This window comes from Amblyomma americanum, chromosome 10, assembly GCF_052857255.1.
Source record: "Amblyomma americanum isolate KBUSLIRL-KWMA chromosome 10, ASM5285725v1, whole genome shotgun sequence".
Taxonomy (NCBI): domain Eukaryota; kingdom Metazoa; phylum Arthropoda; class Arachnida; order Ixodida; family Ixodidae; genus Amblyomma; species Amblyomma americanum.
The window spans coordinates 90,182,817-90,206,761 of NC_135506.1; the positions used below are offsets into that span (position 1 = coordinate 90,182,817).

Here is a 23,945-nt window from a genome sequence, read left to right on the forward strand (position 1 = left end):
TTCACGCTAACACATATTCGTAAAAAACAAACACCATATGAACATCTACTAGAAGAATACTTGACTTTGAAAGAGAAATATTCAAGCTGCATGGAGTTTTACAGAGATGTCTAAAAAATAGCGATGCACGGTGAAAGTGCCGTGGTGCAAACGAAATGGGAAGAAATGGTAACATTGCCAAGTGATGTATAAATCTTAACTGCCGATTGTTACGCAGTGTGTATGGCTGTGGACAAAATAGTACATGAGAACATCGAAAACAGTATAATATACACAGATTCTCTCAGCCTACTCACAGCGCCGAAGTCAAGAAATGCAGTTGAACCCTTAGTAGGCCCCATCATACACATCACAGAAAAAGTCACAACACAAGGACATATGATAAGGTTCTGTTGGGTCCCGATCCACGTCGGCATCGAGCGTAATGAGAGGGCAGACTCAGCAGCAGTAAATCCTCGAAATTGTGAAATCAAAAATGCGAACATGCCCTTTAAATACTGCATGAATTTTATACATAACAAGTTAAAAACAAAAGGCAGAAAGAGTGGGATAATGAACTGAACAACACATTACACTTCATAAAGCCCACCTTCGGGGAATGGAAGTCATGCAGACACCAGGAACGTTTCACTGAAGTTATCTTATGTCGCCTTCGCATAGGACTCACACACTTGACACACAACTGCCTATTACAAAAGACGCCAAACCCGTTTGTGAAAGATGCGGCGACGAGTTCACACTAAACCATATCTCATTTAAATGTTCATACCTAGAAAAGCTAAGAAAAAGTATTTTAGTCAATTATATATTCAATGCATTCCATTTCACCCAGCACTACTCCTGAGTGATAATGCCATTGTTGACATTTCTGATGTTTTTAACTTTTTACAGGAGGTTGGTTGTCTTAATGAACTGTGAATGCCTCACTTTTATGTGATACACCTCAGCCACTTTCTCATTCCTGAGAAGAAAGCTGAGGTGTGTATTTGATTGGTTGGGGGCCTCGACATCCTTCCTCTGCAGAGGATGGCCGCTGAGGTTAGCTGACCTTTTTTTAAAGCTTTTACCATTGGCCATTACGAAAAATTCTGCCTTTTACCTGCAATAGATGGTGTGAAATAACGTTTTAGTCCTTTAAACCACCGCTTCATTTCTTTCATATAAAATCCAGCACAAGACAATTTTCTATACCTTGCGTTTGGCGCATGATGGCCTTGGCCGCCTATGTGCCATAAAACCCAACACAACACAACGCTAACGAGAAGGGTTCAGCTTAAGTTAAGAAAAACGCAGCGAGCCATGAAAAAAAGAATGTAGGTGGAACATTAAGAAACTGGAAGTGGGCATCGTGGGTTAATGACATCCTGGTCAGAACCAAGAGGACTAAATGGTTTTGTGCAGTGCTTCTTATGCGAACGCAAGACAGTCGCTGGTGCTAAAGGATAACAGAGTGGATTCCCAGAGGACGCAAGCATAGCACGGGGCGGTATAAGGTAAGGTAGGCGGACGAAGCTAGGAAGTTTGCTGGAATAGGGTGGCCGCAGCTGGCAAAGCACAGGGTTAATTCAAGACATAACAGAGGCATTTGCCCTGCAATGGGTGTGGTATGGCTGATGGTGATGAAGATTAAAATGATGATAATGATGATGACGATGATATTGGCGTGAATTATTTCGATTACCTTGATCTTGCATGAATTTTCAATTGGTAGAGCGCGATCTACTAAATGTTTGCTGTGTACATATCTTCTAGTTCGTAGTGCGCAACATCCAGACCAAGGGCGTAGACAGGGAATCTAACACCTCAAGGCTCTATGCTGTAGTTCTGATGGCTGTATACAAGAAAAAGTGAAGCTTGCGGAAAATCTTAGCCAAATCCTTTACACGAGTAGAAGTAGAGTTGAAGTAAAAGAAATGGGTCTAAAGCGCTGGGGTTCGTCTTTTGCTCGGAGCTCTAGCACAATGATTCAGCACCAAGAACCAGCTGCCTGGACGCGAATTAGAGCGAGCCTTTTTTATCCCGGTTGTGACGCTGCAGCTAAGGTGTGAGCAGCTCTACAAGCTGTGGCAAAAGCGACCACCGGCGATCCTTGTTAGCCCGCGCCTGACGTACCAGCACGTCACGGTCCTGTGCCCATCTGGTATCACAATCTGGTGATTCTCCCTAGAGATCCGTGCTTTGTTCGGAATAGGTACGTCACCACCCACAGGCCGCGCTAGCGGAGTTCGCAAAGTTAGCTGCTGTCGGCACCAAGCTAGGGCTCCCTGGAGCCGAACTGTGAACCTCAATTGATAGTGAACGCGTAGTTTTAAACACTGAACGAGAGCCTAAAGAGGTGCAACTCGCGTAGGCATCTACAGTGTTGTAGACGCAACCGAAAGAGAAAAAGCAGTCACCTAAAGACAGAAGGAGGCCGCCTAAAGAGGGAGGAAACTGCCGAACGAGATAAAGAGATTCTAGGCTTAACGCCTCAGGAGCGAAGGAAACGAGACCACTGCTACGAGCCGACACCAGAACACAACTGCCAGCCGTGGCTGCACGAGCCACGACCAGGTGCCGTCTTTATTCTCTTCGCAGGGTGGCGCGCGCTAGCCGGGTTGTCGGCGCCGCCCAAGAGAGGGGGCTACAGGGCCCCCGCATAGACTGGAAGTCGAAACGGACGGAGGGCTGGCGATGGCACTCGAGCACTAGGTCAGGCGGCGCTGGGAGTCGTTCCAGGGCGGTCTCTATGTAAGCCGGTTAAAGGCGGTCTGGACTGACGGTCTCTTCGCGGCCGTTTTGTAGTATGGTGGAGGTTTTCGGGGTGCGGCGGAGAACGCGGAAAGGTCCGTCATAAGCCGGTGTGAATTGAGCTCGGAGAGCGTCGCGGCGCACAAAAACGTAGGTCGAAGTGGCCAAGTCGGGGTGTACGAAAATTGTATGGTGGCGGGACGGACGTGGGGGAGTAGGCCGGAGGTCTTTAATGCAGTCCAGCAGGCGTTAGAAGAATTCTTGGGGCTGGGCTGGAAGCTGCTGGGAAGTAAAGAAGTCGCCTGGAAGACGCAAAGCACTTCCATACACGAGCTCTGCAGCTGAGCACTGTAAGTCTTCTCGGATGACGGCCCTTAGACCAAGCAACACAAGGGGCAAGGAGTCGACCCAGGAGGCGCAATTGAGGCGGGCAGCGGGGGTGGCCTTCAATTGGCGGTGAGGGCGTTCCACCATGCCATTAGCACACGGGTGATATGCAGTGGTACGGCAATGCCTGGCGCCGAGAATATTATTAAGGGAAGCAAACAGGGAGGACTCAAACTGGCGTTCATGGTCGGTTGTCACATTGCCAGGACAACCAAATCGAGATACCCACGCAGAAATGAAGGCGCGCGAAACAGTCTCTGCGGTAATGTCAGGAATGGGGACTGCCTCCGGCCAGCGAGTAAAGCGGTCGACTATGGTGAAGATATAGCGGTAGCCTCGAGAGATGGGTAGAGGGCCCACGATGTCGAGATGAACATTGTCGAAACGACGGCCAGGGGGTAGAAAGGCTTGGGAAGGCGTCTTGATATGTCGACAGATCTTGGTCGACTGACAGGGTAGGCACCGGCGCGTCCAAGCACGCACATCAGCGTTGATTCCGGGCCAAACATAGCGCTGGGTGAGAATGCCCGAATGCCTGGAGGGCATATGTCATGGAGAGAATGGAAGGTACGACGACGTAGTGAAGCCGGAACAAAAGGGCGAGGAAAGTCCGTTGAAACATTGCACCACAAGGGCTCAGGCGAGCAAGGATGGGGCACAAGCCGTAATCGGAGAGAACGAGGGTTCGCTCGAAATGCGGCGAGCTCATCGTCATTCTGCTGGGCAGAAGAGAATGCGGACCAGTCGACGGTGGAAGATGGAGCGTCTACCGCGACTATACGAGAGAGGGTATCAGCGGCCGTGTTGGCTGCACCTTTCACATGCCGGATGTCGGTAGTAAACTCCGAGATATAAGCGAGCTGACGGAGTTCACGTGACACGTACTTCGATGAGTTGGTCCGGAACACATATGCTAGCGGTTTATGACCGGTTAACACGTGAAACTTGCATCCTTCTACAAAATTCCGAAAGTGCTGGATAGCGGAGTAGAAGGCTAGGAGCTCTCGACCGAAGAGACGCTGTAGCGGGTCTCAGCAGGAAGTAGCTTCCGAGAGTAAAAAGACAATGGTCTCCACTCGGAGTTAATGTACTGCTGTAAGACGGCTCCGATGGCCACGCTGGAGGCATCCACCTTCAATCTCGTAGGGGCGTCGTTGCGCGGATGGACTAGAAGCACGGCGTTATCGACTGCTTGCTTCGCGGCAGTAAAGGCGGCCTGGGCTTCTGGTGACCAAGAGATTGCGGAGGACGGGCCAGCGGTTGACCGGAGGAGGTCGGTGAGCGGGCGAAGTAGCTCTGCACAGTGCGGGATAAAGCGGCGGGAGAAATTCACCAGCCCCAGGAATTGTCGCACGAGGCGCAGGGTTGTGGGCAGGGGAAAATTCTCGATGGTCTGGACGTGGGACGCGAGAGGGCGGATACCCACTGAGGATATGTGATGACCCAAAACCTCGAGCTCAGAAGCACCGAAACCACACTTGGAGGCATTCACAACCAGGCCGTAGTGCTGTAGACGCTTGAACAAAGCGCGTAGGTCTTGCTCATGATCATGAGGTGTAGGGCTGGCGATGAGGACATCGTCAAGGTACGCGAATACACTCGGTAGGCCCCGCGTGACCTCAGCCATGAACCGCTGGAAGGTTTGAGCCGAATTGCGTAGTCCAAAAGGCATCCGGACGTACTCAAACAAACCAAAGGGTGTCGTGATGGTGGTCTTATGTATGTCGGCGGGTTCAATGAGAATTTCGTGATACGCCTTAACCAGGTCAACTTTGATAAAAATGGCGCAGCCGGCGAGGCGCGATGTAAAGTCCTGGATGTGGGGCAGCGGATAGCTGTCGTGGACAGTGTTGGCATTCAACGCCCGATAGTCGCCGCAGGGACGCCAATCACCGGGATCACGCTTGGGCACTAGATGCAGCGGAGACGCCCACGCGCTGGACGACGGGCGTATAATGCCGAGCTCCAGCATGTGGTCAAACTCACGTTTGGCGATAGCTAGACGGTCTCCAAACAAGCGGCGCGGTCGAGCAGCTGCGGGTGGACCCCGGGTGACGATGTGGTGTGTCACAGTATGTTTAGGCGCCTGAGTGAGGTTGCATGGCTTAGTGAGCTCCGGGAAATCCGCCAACACTTTTTCGAACTGAGAGGAAGGTATCATCGTGCGAATACTCATGGGAGCTAGGTCGGTTGAGACTCCCGAGATGGAGAGGTGAGTGAGACCGACGGCAAGGCGACGATGCCGCACGCTGACGTCTAAGTCGCAGTACGAGAGGAAGTCTGAGCCGATGATCGGGCGAACCACGTCTGCGATGACGAAGACCCATCGAAAAGTGCGGCGTAGGCCGAAATCGAGGGTGAGAGATCGTAGCCCATACGTGGGTATAGACGAGGCGGGCGTTGGCAGCACGGAGCGGCAGTCCTGATGGCTTGGAGCGATTTGCCTTAGTCAGTCGAACCACGATGATCTCCGCGCCCGTGTCGATAAGAAACCGGGTGCCGGAGAACTTGTCAGTGACCATGAACAGGCGGCTCGAAGGACTGGGGGAACCACACGCCGCCGTTAGTGATCCTGGCGGGCGTTTCCCGGCCACGAACAGGGCGGTGTACACTTCGTGGCCCGGTGGCGAAAACGCCTGTGGTACCAGCAGAGAGATGTAGGGCTGGGACTCCGAGCTTGACGTGAGCGCGAAAGAGCGTGATGATCAAGACGAGACGGACGGGTCTCCAGTGGTCGGCTCCGGAGTGCGGCGACCGAGGCGGCAAGCTCCTCGAGACGGGCTTCAAGGCGCGAAATCGCTGGGTCTCTTGGCGGCAAAACAGCTGTGACGGACGGGGAGGTGGCCTTGTGAACGTTATCTGCGAGCTCAGCCAGGCGGTCGAGGCTGACGAGGCGGATAGGCGGGGGAAGACGTTGGAGGAAAAGCTCTCAAAGCAACGCTGAGTGGTTGGGGATGTCGCGCTCCCCGAGAAGCTGTTGCATGCGGCGCAGAAGCTGGGAGGGGCGCCGGTCGCCAAGGTCTTCTCCGGTACTCATCCACCCGGTGGGTCTGAGGACATCTTGCAACTTAAACGCATGGTGGAAAAATTAACCGGGGCGGTTACGGCCCTTCAAAATGAAAACGCGGAACTTAGGAAGTAGCTGCTGCTTAAGATCCAGATAGATAGGAAACGACAGGAAGCCGAAAAACCTCCACATAATATCCAGGAGAGTACGATGGTGGTGGAGAAATCCCTACCATCACCCAGCAAGAGAAAATCGTTGGAGGGCGCACAACCCGAACTTACGCTGGAGGAAGTCTGCCATAAACTAGAGACCAACATTCAGACCCAGATTCAGGCCCTAGATACCAAAATACAAGCGCAATTTCAGGCATTGGAAACTAACATGCAAAACCAAATTCAGTCGATTCTCTCCGCAATACAGGGACTCACAGACGTAACACAAGGACACAGGAATTAGCTCTTAGCCATCAATATATGGCAGCAAACTGTGGAACATACCATTCAGCAAATTCAACATGGCCATATACACAAAGAATAACAACTACTTGCTGTGGCAATGGAACTTCCGGGGGTATCGGCGGAAAATGCCGATCCTCCAGCAGCTCCTTGTGTCTCTGAAGTTCCACCCAGAGGTTATCGCCCTCCAGGAGACTCGAGGCGCGTCAAAATTAATTGGTTATCAAGCTTTTAACGCCACAGGCGACAAACCTAATGTTACCACATTCGTTAGAAGGAACATTACGGCCATTGAACATGACACGGGCATCCGCCACATAGAGCACGTCCTCGTCGAACTTATTCTGACCACAAAGACTCAACGCAGTCTTTTCATTCTGAATATTTATAGCACTCCAAGTCAAAAGAAAGTTAAATTCGACTCCCTCTTCAGGAAAGTGATGCCTATCGGCAACAAGCACGCACTGGTTATTCTAGGTGACTTCAATGCCCACCACCCTGCGTGGGGCTACCCGCGGCCCTGTACGAAGGGGAGAGAGCTATGGCTAGACATACAGCAAATGGGCTTCACACTGCTCACGGATCCTCTTACCCCCACAAGAATGGGTAACAGCGTGTGCGCTGACACGTCCCCAGACCTCACCCTGGTGAAGAATGCGGGTACAGCTAATTGGTCCAATTCCTTGCTAAACCTAGGCAGTGTCCATTACATACTTGTCACGGAAACTGACGTTGGCCCTGCCAAGCGCCAAACGCGCTCCCCGCATATTATCGAATGGGACGCTTTCCGCGACGCTCGTAACCAGGACGGGAGAAAGGCAGAAATCACAAACATAGAACAATGGGCGGAGGAACTCCGCAGGGACGCCAAGAATGCGACTAAAACGCTCGACGACAACGCGGAACTTGAAGTACTAGACAGCCACCTTCTTCATATGTGGGAGGCCAAAGCTAGTATGGAAAAGCGATTAAAGAGACAAAAGTGGAATCGCAATCTCAGAAGACGCCTAGCGCGCCACAACAAAGAGATTGAGGCATATGCACTTAGACTCTGCGATCAGAACTGGGAAACAATGTGCGACCAGCTTGAGGGCAATATCGGCCTCGCCAAAACATGGAACCTCCTTCGGCACCTCCTCGATCCAGAAGGTAGCCAATTAACACAGCGACAAAATTTACAGAAATTAGGTTATAAATTTGAAGGTTCGGAGCAGGAACTCCTCGATGCAATTCGTTGTCGATATATAGGCTCCGCCACCAAAACTACCTTACCGCGCTATGAGGGTAAATCCAACAGCGAACTAGACGCCCCTATTCACGAATTCGAGGTTCGAGCAGAAATACTAGAACTGAAAACCAAATCAGCCCCCGGACCCGATGGTGTAACCAACAAAATGCTTAGAAACCTAGATGACAAATCTATAACGGCGCTGACCAATTTCATGCAAGAATGCTGGGAGAAGGGTGAGATTCCCCAACAATGGAAAACCGCTAAGGTAAGTTTCATACCTAAGCCAGGGAAACCGCTCAATCTAGAAAATCTAAGGCCTATATCCCTCACCTCTTGCGTTGGAAACTGATGGAACATGTCATACAAACGCGACTAACCAATTTCATGGAAGACGACTTATACCCCCATTTGATGATAGGTTTTAGATCGCATTTGTCCACGCAAGATGTCATGATACAGCTCACACATGACATATTAGACACTAAGTCGCTGGATGCGAAAGTAATAGTGGGACTTGATCTCACTAAAGCTTTCGATAATGTAAAACACGAGGCGATACTAGAAAACCTGGCTCTTTTAAACGTCGGAGAGCGCACATACAACTACATTGCCAATTTCCTTTCGGACCGGATAGCGCGCATCCACTTTGGTGAAAGTCAGTCTCAAGACATACACTTGGGCAGCATAGACACCCCTCAGGGTTCGGTACTTTCCCCTCTTCTCTTCAACGTGGCCATGATACGGCTCCCGAAGAGACTGGAGAGGATAGATGGCTTGAATTTCTGCATGTATGCGGACGATATCACCATGTGGATGACCCGTGGCCACGACGCGCACATCGAAAGTACGCTACAGAAGGCCATAAATGAGGTCGAAAACTATGTCAGCCGTAGGGGCTTGCAATGCTCGCCGCAGAAGTCTGAACTTGTTTTTTATAGACCTCTGCATCAAAGACAAATAGAACCATCCCTAACATCAAATTACAAACTCAAGGGGCGGAGATTCCTCATGTTGAAAAAATCAGAATTTTAGGAATGATTATACAAAGCAACGGGTATAACGGTGATGCAATAACTAAGGTGGAAAACTGCGCGCAACAAACTATGCGGCTCATACAGCGGATTGCCAACAGAAGACACGGCATGAAAGAGCAGAATCTCCTACGGCTGGTACAGGCGTTCGTAGTAAGCCGTATCTCGTATGCTGCCCCCTTCCTTGATCTTAAATTTTCAGAAAAGGAAAAAATAAATGGAATTATCAGGCGATGCACAAAACAAGCTCTAGGATTGCCCATCCGTACATCCACACACCGCCTCCTAGAGCTGGGAATGCATAATACCCTGGAAGAAATTACGGAAGCAGTGAGAACGTCCCAAATCGAACGCTTAGCCGGGACCACAACCGGCAGGGCCATTCTAGAAAAACTCAATCTTAGCCGAGATAACAGAACAACCGCCAAAGTTGACATGCTCGGAAAAATTCGAGACAATATAGTTGTACCCCCATTACCCAGGAATATGCATCCTATTCATCACTCAGTGCGCCGGGCCAAGCGGGCAGAGGCGCTAGAGAAACGCTTCCGCTCCTACAAAGACGAGGACGTGGTCTACGTGGATGCCGCTGAGTATGGTAAGAACACGATGACCGTCGCGGTCGTCAATAATAAACAACTCCTCAAAATAAGTGCCTCCATACTCTCGGGTAACCCAGAGACTGCAGAGGAAGCTGCCATAGCACTGGCTTGTGTAGGCACAAAAGCGAGATACATCATCAGTGACTCCTAAGTTGCCATACTAAATTTCAGCAAGGGCCGGGTCTCCCCTCTAACGAATACAATTCTAAGCCGTCATGTAATAGACCGGAAAATTACGCTAGTCTGGACACCAGCACATGCCTCCCTGCCTGGTAATGAGACGGCCCACGAGTTCGCCCGAGGCTTTTCTTTCCGGGCGGACCCGAGCGAGGTGGTCTTTACAGACAGGGATCGCATGGTGACCTACAGAGAAATTACACAACACTATCGTTTGCAACGAGCTAGACTTCCTCCAGCGGATAGATCCTTGTCCAGATACCAAGCCATCAACTGGCGCCGGTTACAAACTTACACATTTCCAAACCCGGCCCTCTGGAGTCTTATGTACCCAGGGCAATTTTCAGAAAAATGCGCGAACTGCGAACTTAGGGCCACCATGGACCACATACTATGGGAATGTCCTCATGCTCCCCGGGAGGGACGAGGTATTAATACAAAAGATCAACGGGAGACCTTACTACTGAGCTCCGACCCGGAGACTCAGTTACAACTCGTCCGACTGGCCGAAGCCGCCGCCGAGAGTCAAGACCTTTCGGCCGTCGTCTAGGCGGGTAGCCCTCTGGCTACCCTCTTTCTGTTGGATATTAAAAGTTTTCCTATCCTATCCCCGGTAAGGAGCTGCTGGAGGCGGGTGCAGTCCGACGACATAAATCTCTCCAGCACCTTGGTTTTCAGGTGCTGATATGGTGTAGCACCCATGGGGGCGGAGAGAACGTCGGAGAGCTCACCGGCAAAGTCAGGAGGCAACTTGAGGAGACATGGTAGTAGCGCGTCGTTTCCGACGTGATGCGGGCTAGGCAAAATTGCGCCTCAACCTGGTGGAACCAAATTTGCGGGTTCTGGAGCCAGAAAGGTGGAAGGCGAACCTGCAGCGACGAGACGTCCTGCGGACGCAAATCCTGCTGCGTGGGTGTTGCGGGATCGGTCATTGCTCGTCCTAGGTCACCAATGTAGGTTTAACGCCTCAGAAGCGAAGGAAACGAGACCACAGCTACGAGCCGACACCATAAAATGTTGTTAGCCTATCAAAAGCTGGCACATACCCACACTGGGGGATCGGCGAAGAATCGGGCGGCTGTTCACCTGAACGCAGGTAATAAAATGAAAAGCACGTGGGAGCCCAACACCGGTGAATTGTTCCTCATGAACAGAAAAGGGATGAGAGTTTTGATTTCAAAACATAACTGCTAGCCGTGGCTGCACGAGCCACGACCAGGTGCCGTCTTTTTTCTCTTCGAAGGGTGGCGCCCGCTAGCCGGGTTATCGGCGCCGCCCAAGAGAGGGTGCTACAAGATGATCAGGGTGCCGGAAGGGGCCTGGACTGTTGTTACTGCTGATATCCGAAGTCGCGGTTACGCCGAGCTCATCCAGTCTTCTGTGTCCTCAAAAAGGCTTCCTTTGTTTGATGAACGGCGCGGCGACATTCAAGCTTACCAGCAGCGATCTTAACGTGCAGCCATCGGGCAGGGGTGGCCTGTCGAGAGATGTGCTTGAGCCGTCAGTATCTAGTAGGTTTGTGGTTTTTAACGTCCCAAAAGGAATCAAGCTATCAGGGACGCTGCAGTGAAGCGCTCCGAAATTTCGGCCACCGGGGGTTCTTTAAAGTGCACTTTCATCGCAGAGCACAGCGTCAGTATGTGTTTTACTAGAACCTCTTACCGAATTCAGCCGTATGACTGCGGAGATTCTTCTCATTAGCGGAACGAAGAGCACTGCTGCAGCGGTTCAAATTCACTGCAAATCGTTATGAGGAAAAATTACGGTGCACGAGCCGAAGATCGTGAAACAGGGATGCAGCTGGTTGTTCGTCTGTCCTGTTTCTTCGACAGGGCTCTGCTTCGGTACGGCACCGCCATTTTAGCCGCCGCGGAAATTTTCTCTCGGCGGAAATCGGTCCCGGTCCATCGACCTTGGCGTGATGCTTTCCGCTCTAGTCGGTGTCGAGCGGCAGGAATAATTGGAAATTGAAATTTTCAGCTCCATTACGTTTTTTCTCGCCACAAAATATTATCATAAAAAATTAATATCTTATACTTTTCTTATGAACAAAAATTGATTGCATTCGTCCTTAGGGTCATTTTGAGCTAAGAAAGCCGGGAGTCCCGAAAGCTAGCCTGCAATTATCTTAATCTTCAATTCCCTCAGAAAGATAACTGCCTACTGCCATCCAAAAAACTTAGCACAGCCAAGAGATCTCGGCCGACGACATGCCAGGGTTTGCTTCCATCTTTTCCACTGGAATAATAATGGCTTTCAGGTACCAATAAACCCGTTAGTTTAAGGCGCGCTGTGCTCTTTGCAGCAGCCAGTGCAAGAATATTGCCAGCAGCTGTCAATAATCTTGGCTGAGAGCGCCTCATCTGCTGACTGTTTTTTCTTTCTTTCAGCACCATATGCAGCTATATTATCGGTCCTAGTGAACAGTGAGTGATGGAAATATGGGCATCTATTGGCTTTTCACTAGGCACTGCAGCTCTCTTCGGCATGATCGCATTTCTAGTAGGCCGCCTGGTGGAACCAGTACCCGAGCATAAGCAGTAGTACAGCCAGTGTCATTGAAATCTGCGTAAGTTCTAGGAATTTTCGCTTTCCGTGAGTTTTTGAACACACAAGCAGCGTCAATGATCTCTTAATTATGGTGACATTACTGTCATCATTAATATCGGCATTGATATTATTGCCCTCGTTTTTCCACTTTGGAGTTCTGTTTTTTTTCATTACGGCATTATGCTTACGTGAATGCATATGCGTTCATTACTCCAAAATACAGTCTTGGCACCAGCAGCTAATTCTGGTGAAGCACCATCTTCATCTATATTCTGTGCCCGAAGCGAGGTAAAGTATTCATCACTGATGGAAAGATCAACCAGGATAAGTATACTCGAGTGAGACTATGCCAGGAACCTTCGTCGAAGTTTTTGTTCGTATTATGATGCAGGCATGTGCCGACAACATAGGATCTGCATAGCTGCCTTGCATTTCGTGTTGAATTTTACGGATTGTGGCTGCAAATTATTTCTACGGTTAACTGTCGTGTAACTGATGCATGTCGTTGACAAGTTTACTATTCCTCTATTTTTGCTTTGAAAGGTTTAAACAGCACAGGTTACGACAAAGTCTATCCTGTGTTCGTCAATTGCGCCTAAAGTATAATAAGGACTATTTCTTAACGGTCGCTCAATGGCATCTAATATTGTTTTTCGAGTTTTAAATTAATTATCATTTCTGTGTACCCCAAAGAAATTAGGGCAAAGGTAGATATACTTTCCATATGAACAGTAACATTCTGCAACAAATTAAGGGGGGCACTTTGTTGCCCTAAACAGTGGTGAGGCGAAATGCTGTGAGGCGAAAGCCTTTAGCGCGGTGTTGATGCTTGTGTCGCTGTCGTTCATAAGCGCGCGCACGCTTGGTTCCTGGTGACACAGGAGGGCGTTTAGGCGGGGTTCTTTCTAATCGGCGTTCAGGAGGCGTCTGGCAAGATTGCATGGGGAGAACACGATGCAGAGAACACGAATCGTATGATGACGCAAACGAAACCACTAGATTAAGGAAAAAAGACGAGGTTGTTGACGACACAAATATATTCCGGCCTTAAAGAAATATTATGCACAAAAATCAGGACATGAATTAGAGCTAGGGAAGAGAGCAATGGAAAGGGGCTCTAGAGAGCTGGAAGTAACGGTCTTAGCTGCTTACTGCTAAGGACCGGTCGTAGGGAGTGTCCGGATAGGACTGGCCGCTGCAAAGCCAATGAGGCGTCGCGGATACAGTTGATCTTGGGCCACGAATCTTGAGGCGGCCGCCACTCCATTCGTGGCGTCAAACTCCGGCTGTTGACTGGCTTATCGAACAGAGATCTGGCTGCGCGAACGCACTTCAGCACGCATCGATGATTCCAAATTGCTCGACGCGCGCATTTCTCACCGCAGTGTCCTTGTAGCAAGATGAGGAGCTTTTAAGGCACCACGCTCAAACGGCACACTGACATGCAAAAGAAGAAAGATAACCAGCAAGATTCGGTGAGAAAAGCGTCTGGAAACCCCGGTACTCTTGAGAATTGTATGCGAAGGCTTCTATAGAGCGTTCTACGTTGAATGCCAAGTTATTTGAAGCGGCCGCCGCCATTTCGCCGCATGTCTGGGGAGTTCAGACCTCATGACTCTGTACAGGGTGGCAGCATACTCATCGAATAGGACACCTTCGGGAGGAGAAGAAGATCAATGTTGGAGTTTGGAGGTGTTTAAGAAATTCATTATTGTGTATATTGGAATAGAACTAGCGGACGTAACAAGTTTAAAATAAGCGCAATGTAGCCGACCTCAGGAAGTTTAATATGGAGAGAATCAAACATGCTGTAAGAAACGGAGGTAGACTAAAAGCGATGAAGAGGATCCTATGCATAAGTTAAAGCCAGAAGTGTGCGTTAAGAGTAAAGAAGGCCAATGTCATTAGCAATATGAAGAAGGCAGTCAAAATAGCCGAAGAGTTGTACACAAAATACACTACCTACCGTAAAGAGAGCGGTAATGAGAAAGTCAGTAGCGCACAGCAATGCGTCATCCCGCCGGTAACGAAAGAGGACGTAGCGAAACCCTAAGGAGCAGTGCAAAGGGGAAAAGCAGCTGGTGAGGACCAGGTAAAAGTACATCTGCTGAAGTACAGAGGAGATGTTGCGCTAGAATATTTATCCCGCCTTTGTACGCAATGCCTTATGACCTCGACCGCACCAGAAAATTGGAAGAACGCAAACATCATCTTCATTCATAACAAACACACGCCAAGGACTTGAAAAACTACAGACCGATCAGCTTACTCTCTGTTACCCAAAAGGTATTTACTAAGGTAATCGCTGAATCAGGGCAACCTTTCACTTTAATCAATCAAGTCATCAGGCAGTCTTTACCTCTGACTTTAATCAATCAAATCATCAGGCAGGCTTTTGTTAAGAATATTCCATAGTAGATAATATTCACTCTATCAGTCAGGTGATAATGATATGTGCATAATATAGCCCACTCCTATATATAGCCATCATTGATTACGAGAAAGCATTCGATTTATTGAGAAACTCAGCAGTCATACAGGCATTGCGGAATCAGGGTGCAGAAAAGACTTCTGTCAAAATACTGAAAGATAAATTAGCACCTGCACAGCTATTATAGTCCTCCATAAAATCAGCAATAAAATTCCAATAAGGAAGGCCATCAGGCAACGAGACACAATCTAGCCAATGATATTCACCGCCCGTTTAGAGGTGGTATTCCGTTGCCTGCATTGGGAACAGTTGGGGATAAGAGTTAGTGGCGAATATTTTAAAAATCTGCGATTCGCTGTTACATTGCCTTCCTGAGTCAATCAGGAGGTGAACTACGAATGATGGTTAATGACCTACCCAGGCAGAGAAGAACGGTGCATATAAAAATTAACAAGCTCAAAAACCAATTAATTTTCAACACTCTAGCAAGCGAACAGCAGTTCAACATTTGCAGCAAAGTGCTGGATGTATTAAAGTTATACGCCTGCTTTAGGTAGGCAGAGACGATTGATCCGGATGATGAGAAGGAAGTAACTAGAGGGATAAGAACAGAGTGGAGCGCGTATAGCAGGTTCGCTCAGATCATGAATAGCAGTCTACCAATATCCCTCAACAGAAAAGTGTACAAACGGCTGTTTCTTACCGGTACTTGCCTACGGGGCAGAAACGTGGAGGCTAACGAAAGGAGTTCACCTTAAGTTAAGGACAGCGCCGCTAGCAATGAATGAAAAATGATAGGTGTAAAGTTGAGACAGGAAGCAGGCGGCACTGTTTAATGACATCCTAGTCGAAATCAACAGACGAAATGGGATTGGCAGGGATTCTTACGCGAACGCAAGACAATCTCTGGTCTTGAAGGGTAACAGAGTGGATTCCAATAGGAGGCAACCGTAGCTCGGGGCGGTAGAAGGTACGTGGGCGGACGAAATTAAGAAGTTTGCAGGCATAGAGTGCGCGCAGCTGGAAAAGGACAGGCTTAATTGAAAAGGCATAAGAGAGGCCTTTGTCCTTCAGTGGGTGCAGTCAGGATGACGATGATGATGATGATGATGATTATGATTATGATCACGATGACCATGATTATATTGGCGTGAATTATTTCGGTTACCTCGATTTTCTATGATTCTTCAATTGGTGGAATGCGATCTACTGAGAGTTTGCAGTGTACATAGGTTCGAGTTTGTGACTCGCCACATCTATCCATAAAGAGCTTAAGGTAAGACGCTTATGTAACACCTCAAGGCTCTATGCAGTAGTCGTGATGACTGTGTACTTGCGGAAAATAAAGTTTGCGTAAAATCTCAGCCAAATCCTTTAGACCAATAGAAGTGAAGTTGAAGTAAAAGAACATTGTCTCAAATACCGGGGTCCGTTTTTTGCTCAGAGCTCTACAGCGTTCACTCAGCCCCAAGAACCAGCTGCCCGAAAGCGAACTGCAGCGTGCCTTTTTTACCATGGTTGAGACGCTGCACCTAAAGTCTGAGTAGCTCTACAGGCGGTGGCAAGAGCAACCACAGGCGATCCATGCTAGACCGCGCCTGACATAACAGAACGCCACGGTCCTTTGGCCATCTACTATCCGAATCTGGCGATTATGCCTAGAGATCAGTGCTGTCTTCGGAATCGGTACGTCCCCACCCATGGTCCGCGCCAACGGAGTTCGCAAAGTTAGATACTGTCGGCATCAAGCTAGGGCTGCCTGGAGCCGATATGGAACCTGGATTGATAGCGAACGCGCACATTTAAAAACTGGACGCGAAACTGAAAGCGAAAAGAATATTCCACAGTAGATAATATTCACACTATCCGGTGATAGTGATATGACCAGAATATAACCCACTCCTTTATGTAGCCATTATTGACTACGAGAAAGCATTCGACTCAGTGGAAACCTCAGCAGTCATACAGGCATTGCGCAATCAGTGTGTAGAAGAGACTTCTGTCAAAATACTGGAAGATATATTAGCACCTGCACAGCTACCGTAGTCCTCCATAAAATCAGCAATAAAAATTCTAATAAAAAACGCCGTCCACCAAGGAGACACAATCTCGTCAATGCTATTCACCGCCTGTTAAGAGGAGGCGTTCCGAGGCCTGAACTTGGAATGGCTGGGGATAACAGTTAGTGGAGAATACCTAAATAATCTGCTATTCGCTGATTACATTGCCTTGCTTAGTCACTCAGGAGGAGGTCAACTGCGAATCGCGAATAATGGGCTAGAAAGGCTGAGCAGAGCGGTGGGTCTAAAAATTAACAGGCTGAAAACCAAATTAATTTTCAACACTCTAGCGAGCGAACAGCAGTTCACAATTGGCATCAAAGTGCTGGAAGTAGTAAAGTTATACGCCTGCTTTCAGCAGGCACTGACAATTGATCCGGATCATCAGAGGGAAGTAGCTAGAGGGATAAGAACAGGATTGAGCGCATATGGGCGGTTCTCTCAGACCATGAACGGCAGTTCACCAATTTCCCTCAAAAGAAAAGTTTACAACAGCTGTATATTACCGGTACTCACCTACGGGGCAGAATAATGGAGGCTAACAAGAAGGCTTCAGCTTAAATTAAGAAAAACGCAGCAAGCCATGAAAAAAAGAATGTAGGTGTAACGTTAAGCAATCGGAAGCGGGCCTCGTGGATTAATGACATCCTGGTCGAAATCAAGAGGACTAAATGGTTTGTGCAGGGCTTCTTATGCGAACAAAAGACAGTCGCTGGTTCTAAAGGGTAACAGAGTGGATTCCAAGAGGACGCAAGCGTAGCGCGGGGCGGTATAAGGTTAGGTAAGCGGACGAAACTAGGAAGTTTGCAGGCATAGGGTGGCCGCAGCTGGCAAAGCACAGGGTTAATTCGAGAGGCATAAGGGAGGCCTTAGCCCTGCGGTGTGTGTGGTAAGGCTGATTGTTATGAAGATTATAATGATGACAATGATGATGACGATGATACTGGCGTGAATTATTTCGGTTACCTTGATCTTGCATGAATTTTCAATTGGTAGAGCGCGATCTACTAAATGTTTGCTGTGTACATATCTTCTAGTTAATAGTGCGCAACATCTAGCCATAAAGGGCTTAAGGTAGGCTGGGTATCTAACACCTCAAGGCTCTATGCTGCAGTTTTGATGGATGTAAGAAGGAAAAAAGTGAAGCTTGCGGAAAATCTTAGCCAAATCCTTTACACGAGTAGAAGTAGAGTTGAAGTAAAAGAAGTGGGTCTCAAGCGCTAGGGTTCGTCTTTTGCTCAGAGCTCTAGTCATTGACTCAGCACCAAGAACCAGCTGCCTGGACGCGAAGTAGAGCGAGCCTTTTTTAGCACGGTTGTAACGCTGCAGCTAAAGTCTGAGCAGCTCTACAAGCTGTGGCAAAGGCGACCACAGGCGATCCTTGTTAGCCCGCGCCTGACGTACCAGCACGTCACAGTCCTGTGCCCATCTGGTATCACAATCTGGCGATTCTCCCTAGAGATCCGTGCTTTGTTCGGAATAGGTACGTCACCACCCATCGGCCGCGCTAGTGGAGTGCGCAAAGTTAGGTGCTGTCGGCACCAAGCTAGGGCTGCCTGGAGCCGAAATGGGAACCTGGATTGATAGTGAACGCGTAGTTTTAAATACTGAACGCGCAGCCTAAAGAGGTGCAACTCGCGTAGACATCTACAGTGCTAAAGACGCCACCGAAAGAAAAAAATGCAGCCACCTAAAAAGAGAAGGAAGCCGCCTAAAGAGGAAGGAAGCTACCGAACGAGATAAAGAGGGATTGGAATAAATGCTCAGGGTGCCGGAAGGAGCTAGGACTGCTGTTACTGCTGATATCCGAGATCGCGGTTACGCCGAGCTCATCCAGTATTCTGTGTCCTCAAAAAGGCTTCCTTTGTTTGATGAACGGCGCGGCAACCTTCATGCTTCCCAGCAGCGATCTGAACGTGTAGCCATCGGGCTGGGGTGGCCTGTCGAGAGATGCGCTTTAGCCTTCAGTATCTGGTTGGTTTGTTATGGTTAACGTGCCAAATGAACCCAAACAATGAGGGATGCTGCACTGAAGGGCTCGGAAAATTTCGGCCATTTGGAGCTATTTAACGTGCATTTCTATTGCAGAGCACAGCGTCGGTTTGTGTCTTCCTGGCTAAGCACTTACCGAATTCGGCCGTATGACTGCGGAAGATTCTTTTCCTTTGCAGAAAGTTTGAAGGGCATTGCTGCAGCGGTTCAAATTCAGTGCACAGGGCTATCAGGAAAAATTACGGTGCACGAACTGAAGATGGTGAAAAAGAGAAGCCGCAGGTTGCTCATCTCTCTAGTTACTTCGACAACTTGACCGAAATGGCTGAGGTCTCTAAACTGTCAGATTACCTCAGAGACCATATCATATCTGAGCAATTCCATGGCTGTTGCAAACCAAAACACGCAGTCTTCCTTAAAAAGTCAGGATGAAAAAAAAACTTACTGATATCGCTACGCTGAAGGACCGCTTCCTGAAACCAGACAGTCTATATAGCATCGGAAGAGTTGGAAACGAATTGAAGAATGAGGTTAGAAAGATCACCGACTTCACCAGTTGGCAACCACCTTGTTGTCTTCTTTGTCAGCAGCTGGAGCATCTTGCCTCAGACTGTCGTCTTGCCTACGGGGATGTTTCAAAATGCACCGCGTATGGCCTATATAACACAAGGTTGACGACTGCCGAGCGCAGCCCATAACGAAGGCTGGTTCTTGTGCTATCACGAAAGGTTCGATTTCAGCTGAAAGATACACGCTTCCAGAGTGTCTTAGTACAAAGGGATCTGATTACTCTGCTGGCATTGGTAAGGAACGCATTTGCACCAGTTCTTTAGCAAATGTAATGTCGGTTGTTCATGAACGGGCGCTCTACCACAAAGTTACTGCCCTAGAGAGACACTCCTACACATGGACGATATGTAGCGTTTCCCTTCTAGATGGGCGAGTGAAACACTTGCCCGAGGCTCGGACACGTGTGTATGGATGGAGCACCCTCTACACGATTTTATACTCGGCACTGTGCTACACCCTGCTTCGGAGTACGCAGTTATGCAAGATGTCAACACGGTACAAGCTGGAAGGACGTCCTCTGTGGTCCCTCCTCTGTTTTCTGCCGTCGCGAAGACGCAGACGAAACCTGCTGAAACACTAAATGTTCGTTGAATCTGCTCTTCGGAAGTTACAAAAAGTGACTAAATCGCCGACCAGCGGATTCACCTAAGCTCGAAAACGATTTTTAATATGATCGGCAGAGAGCTCTGTTATGGAAAGGGACATACCCATTCCTTTTCCTGCCAAATCAACCTCGTATATCGCCATTTTAATCTCTCCCCTGGAAGACCGTTGAAGCAGTTAGTTGTACCGACAAAGTTCCAGTCAACTGTCCTATAAATTGTTCACGAAGACCTCATTGTGGCATACCAGGGCATTAACCCGACCACTCACCGTATACTCGCTGACTTCTAATGTCCTGACATGCGTGCCGACATCACACCCTTTTTGTCGAACCTTACCACATCTTCCACAGGACCAATCCCAAGGGCAAAATCGGCGTCGCGCAACTGAGCCACATGTTTCTCGTTAGACAACGTTTTCAGCGTGTAGCCGCTGACCCGATGCATCCCCTGTCTCCAAAGTTGGACAAAGGAAACCGCTACGTTTTAACTCTATTCTCTTTTGCCACGCGCTCTCCAGATGCAGTAGCACTTCCTGTTATTGACACAGCGAACGTCGCCGACACTTTATAAATTTTTCGCGCGTCAGTCTTTTACAAAAAATGGCTACATATCAATGCAGCCGTTACTATTTGCTTGCCGGGAGGTACCACAAGAAAGCTTGGTTGGGCTTTCCTCCTTTCGAGTTGATTTTTGTCAACCAATGAGTGTCCTCAAAAAATTGTAGACAAATGATAACCTTGATGGCTCGGCCGAAACCACGTTGTCGAGCTTAGGAACAGGCTCGAAGAACCCTGCCATCTCGCACAATAGCATCAGCGAAAGACAGCGGAAAAAAAAAGATGTACCACAACCAAAAGAGTCGCCTACGACTGCTTTAAATTGCGGATATGGTGCTTATACTCCTGACTACTGAGTCGAACGAGTTCTTAATGCAATGGCGAAGCTTCTTTCGAGTAAAGACGTGGATTACCCTAGTGAGTGGGGAGGGGAGTAAATTTGAAGTGTTTTATAATAATAGGAAGAAGAAATATGAATAACTGCTCAGACATCACGGACAGTATCTGTCGTCGCCGTGCACGACACCACATCGCTCACTGATCCCACCTACACGGACGAATATGACTGCGAGGACTGGATCCCGCAGCTAAGCTTGTGTCGCGTACAGACTGTCACTGATGTGAAGTTCTCGCCGAATTTAGGCAGCCGCCATGTTCTCGGGCAGCGGGCTGCTTCTCGGGGGCGAAACGCCGGTGGACTGTAGGCTGCGTACAACGGCCGGCACCCAGTTCCAGGTGCACCGTGCTTTCCTCCGCACAACGGGCCCCTACTCAGAGGCCGTGTTAGGCGAGGACTACGCCGCGAGGAAAGTGCTCGTCTCGGGACTCAAAGAAGACGCGTTAAAAGTGCTGCTAGCCTTCCAGTAGACGGACCAGCTATGCATGAAGAAGGAGAACCAGCTGTACGTCTTGGAGACCACCGACATGATCATCCTGGACAAAGCAAGAGAGCGGTGCTTGGAGATTGCTGTTGAAATATTATTTCTTCAGTGTCGAATACACCACAGGCACTGACTAATATAGGCGCCGACTATCTGAGTCGCGTGTGTGTCGTTGTTCCCACCTGCGTGCTTCATCTTGTGCAGTTTTGTTCAAGAGCGCTCTTGGCTTTAAGCTGTGTTCAATTTTCTGTTTCTTCTGCTCCCGCGTGAACTTTTTTCATAGCCTGATTTGGAACGATCTAAGTCGGGTGCCGGTTCCCTTAAGCATTGTTACGTGCCATTTTTTGCCAGTAGCCTGTGTCCTTTCAATAAAATAGTTACCCCGAAACTATTTCAAAGAGTAATGATGTGAATAGTGGTCTGTTGAGGCGTGTGCAAACAGCAGTAGTAAAAGGAAGAATGAAATTGAAGTTCAATTAAAAGAAGCGTGGTTGAGAAGGCTGGACTGACCGTTTGTTCGGGGCTCAGCCGCATTCAGTTAGCCCCGGCAACAAGCTGTCGGGACCCGCAGCATAGCGGGCCTTCTTTACCAAGCCGTTGCGGTGACTCAGTGGTTATGGCTCTCGGCTGCTGGCCGGAAAGACACGGGTTCATTCCAGACCACGGGGGTCGAATTTCGATGAAGGCGAAATTCTAGACGCCCGTGTACTGTGCGATGTCAGTGCACGTTAAAGAACCCCATGTGGTCGAAATTTATGAAGCGTACGGCGTGGTCCGGGCGTCCATAGAAATATGTGAGACAATTACTGCGTCATTTTCTTTTCTCAAAACCAATTTGGATTTTTTTTTCCTTAACTACGGCGGCTCTCAAAGCCTGAGTCGCTTTTGGACGTTAAACCCGCCTGAACCAAACTTTCTTTACCACTACCGCTACGCTGCAGCTAGCGTTCGAGCTCCGGCCACAGCACCCACCACGGGCATCCGGTGACAGTAAACACAAACGAATCTCTCTAGCCTTCAACGGACATCCGAGCTCGCCACGGTCCTGGGCCCACCCACACATTCACACCGTGTTTCAAAAAATAAATGCGGCGATAGCGTAGTTCTCTCCTGCAGTGGCAATCAAAGCTGATCTCTTTCCTTATAAAAATTACCTGTAGACTGTATATAGACCTCTTATAAACTGTATCGTATACATGATTTCATGTGTCTGTTCCTAGTCTACAGCCCTTCTACAGAAAAATGTCTACTAAAAGTGCATGGCGATTTGTATACAGACTACCTAGAGGATTTGTATTGCGTATGGAGTAGGCACTTCGGTTTTTCTATAGAAAGTCTGTAAACGTTTTAAAGAAATCTATATGTACGGTCTGTAGACTGTCTACACAAATATATGTAAAGGTTTGCAACGAGGTGGGTTCGATTCCCTGTCGCGCAATGTTTATGTTTATTTATTTATGGTTTCTTTCGGTTACACCGATGGCGGCTCCGCGGCTCAACACTAAGAGCTGCGATGTAAAACATAACCATCGTGGCGGTGATTTATTGTAGGTTCCTGTCTATTCTTTTCTTTTACTGATTCTTCAGGTGACCACTGCTGAGCAAACTATTGTTTCGACACCACCATGCCGGTAAGCGATTAAAGATATATTTTGTATCAATTTTTTGGCAATTCATGGCGCAGTAAACTACTTGATAGCAAACAATCAATTTGTGGTACTTCTTTTAGTTTAAAGGGCTTGCTGCTTAGTGAACAATTTTGGTGTTTCGTGAATGGCCAGTTTTCGTAACTTTCATTGTACATTACTTTCGCTTTTTGATACTTTTATTTCTGTGAACATGCTTATGCCTCTCCTTCTCGGGACTACTATAAGGGCAAATAGTGTATACTTAAAAAACAAAAAAAACGGAAAAAATCGTTGATACTTTGAACATGCGCGCTCTTCGCCCTTCTTTTGCGACGCGAAAATCGGTGATATTAGAGCACGACACAGTCTTGAGGGAGAAACAATTTCACCTCACGCGGGTCCAGACAGCTTGAAAACTCACGATTTCATCAGAATAACTACTTACGAATAATATTTCCTCAAAATACTGCTTTAGAATCCTTGATGTTCCAGCAAACACAAGGTTATCGCGAATTAATGCACAATAGAATTAAGTTTTCGTCTTCATTATAGCGCACATCTTCCTTGCCATAAAATGGGATGTGTCGCAGTGACAGCGGTTGGCATGGCTGTGGACGGCAAAACACGCTTTCGCATTGGACTTTTTGCGACTTCAGAACTCAAATCTATCACTATAGCTTGAAACGCATTACGCCAAAAAGCCAGGGATACCTCCACGCATGGGAAAATTTCATTTTTCTTCATCCTACTTCCTTTTCCAGCTGCTTTCCGAAAATATCCATCCTGCCAATATCGTAGCGAAGCAGAAATCTGTGTTCGAGAAAAAAGGATATCATTTGATATTCGACGTGAGTATTTATTCTGTGTGCAATTTCCCCACCAATTCTCAGGTGTTACCTTTAAGCGAAAGGTTGTTTATGAAGAAAATTAAGGTTTCACGACATCTCGTCTCGTCGGATAAAAAGTTGATTTCAAAAGTAAATAAACGAAGCGCTGACCAACTATTTGGACCAAAACACACTGACGTTTCGTCCTCACTACATATTTTTTG

General features: G+C 48.3%; 1 protein-coding gene across 3 annotated transcripts in view; it reads left to right on the forward strand.

Moving 5' to 3' along the window:
- Positions 1-23,945, forward strand: part of LOC144107023 (uncharacterized) — a 204,923-nt gene that overhangs the window by 34,858 nt on the left and 146,120 nt on the right. For 2 of the 3 annotated variants that reach the window (XM_077640005.1, XM_077640007.1), the window contains exons 2-3: positions 22,854-22,897; positions 23,656-23,742. In XM_077640005.1, coding sequence (XP_077496131.1) covers positions 22,892-22,897; positions 23,656-23,742 — 93 coding nt within the window. In that variant the 5' untranslated portion in view covers positions 22,854-22,891. Of the gene's footprint in view, positions 1-12,103; positions 12,190-22,853; positions 22,898-23,655; positions 23,743-23,945 lie in introns of those variants that run through there. The other variant, XM_077640006.1, reaches the window with a different exon arrangement.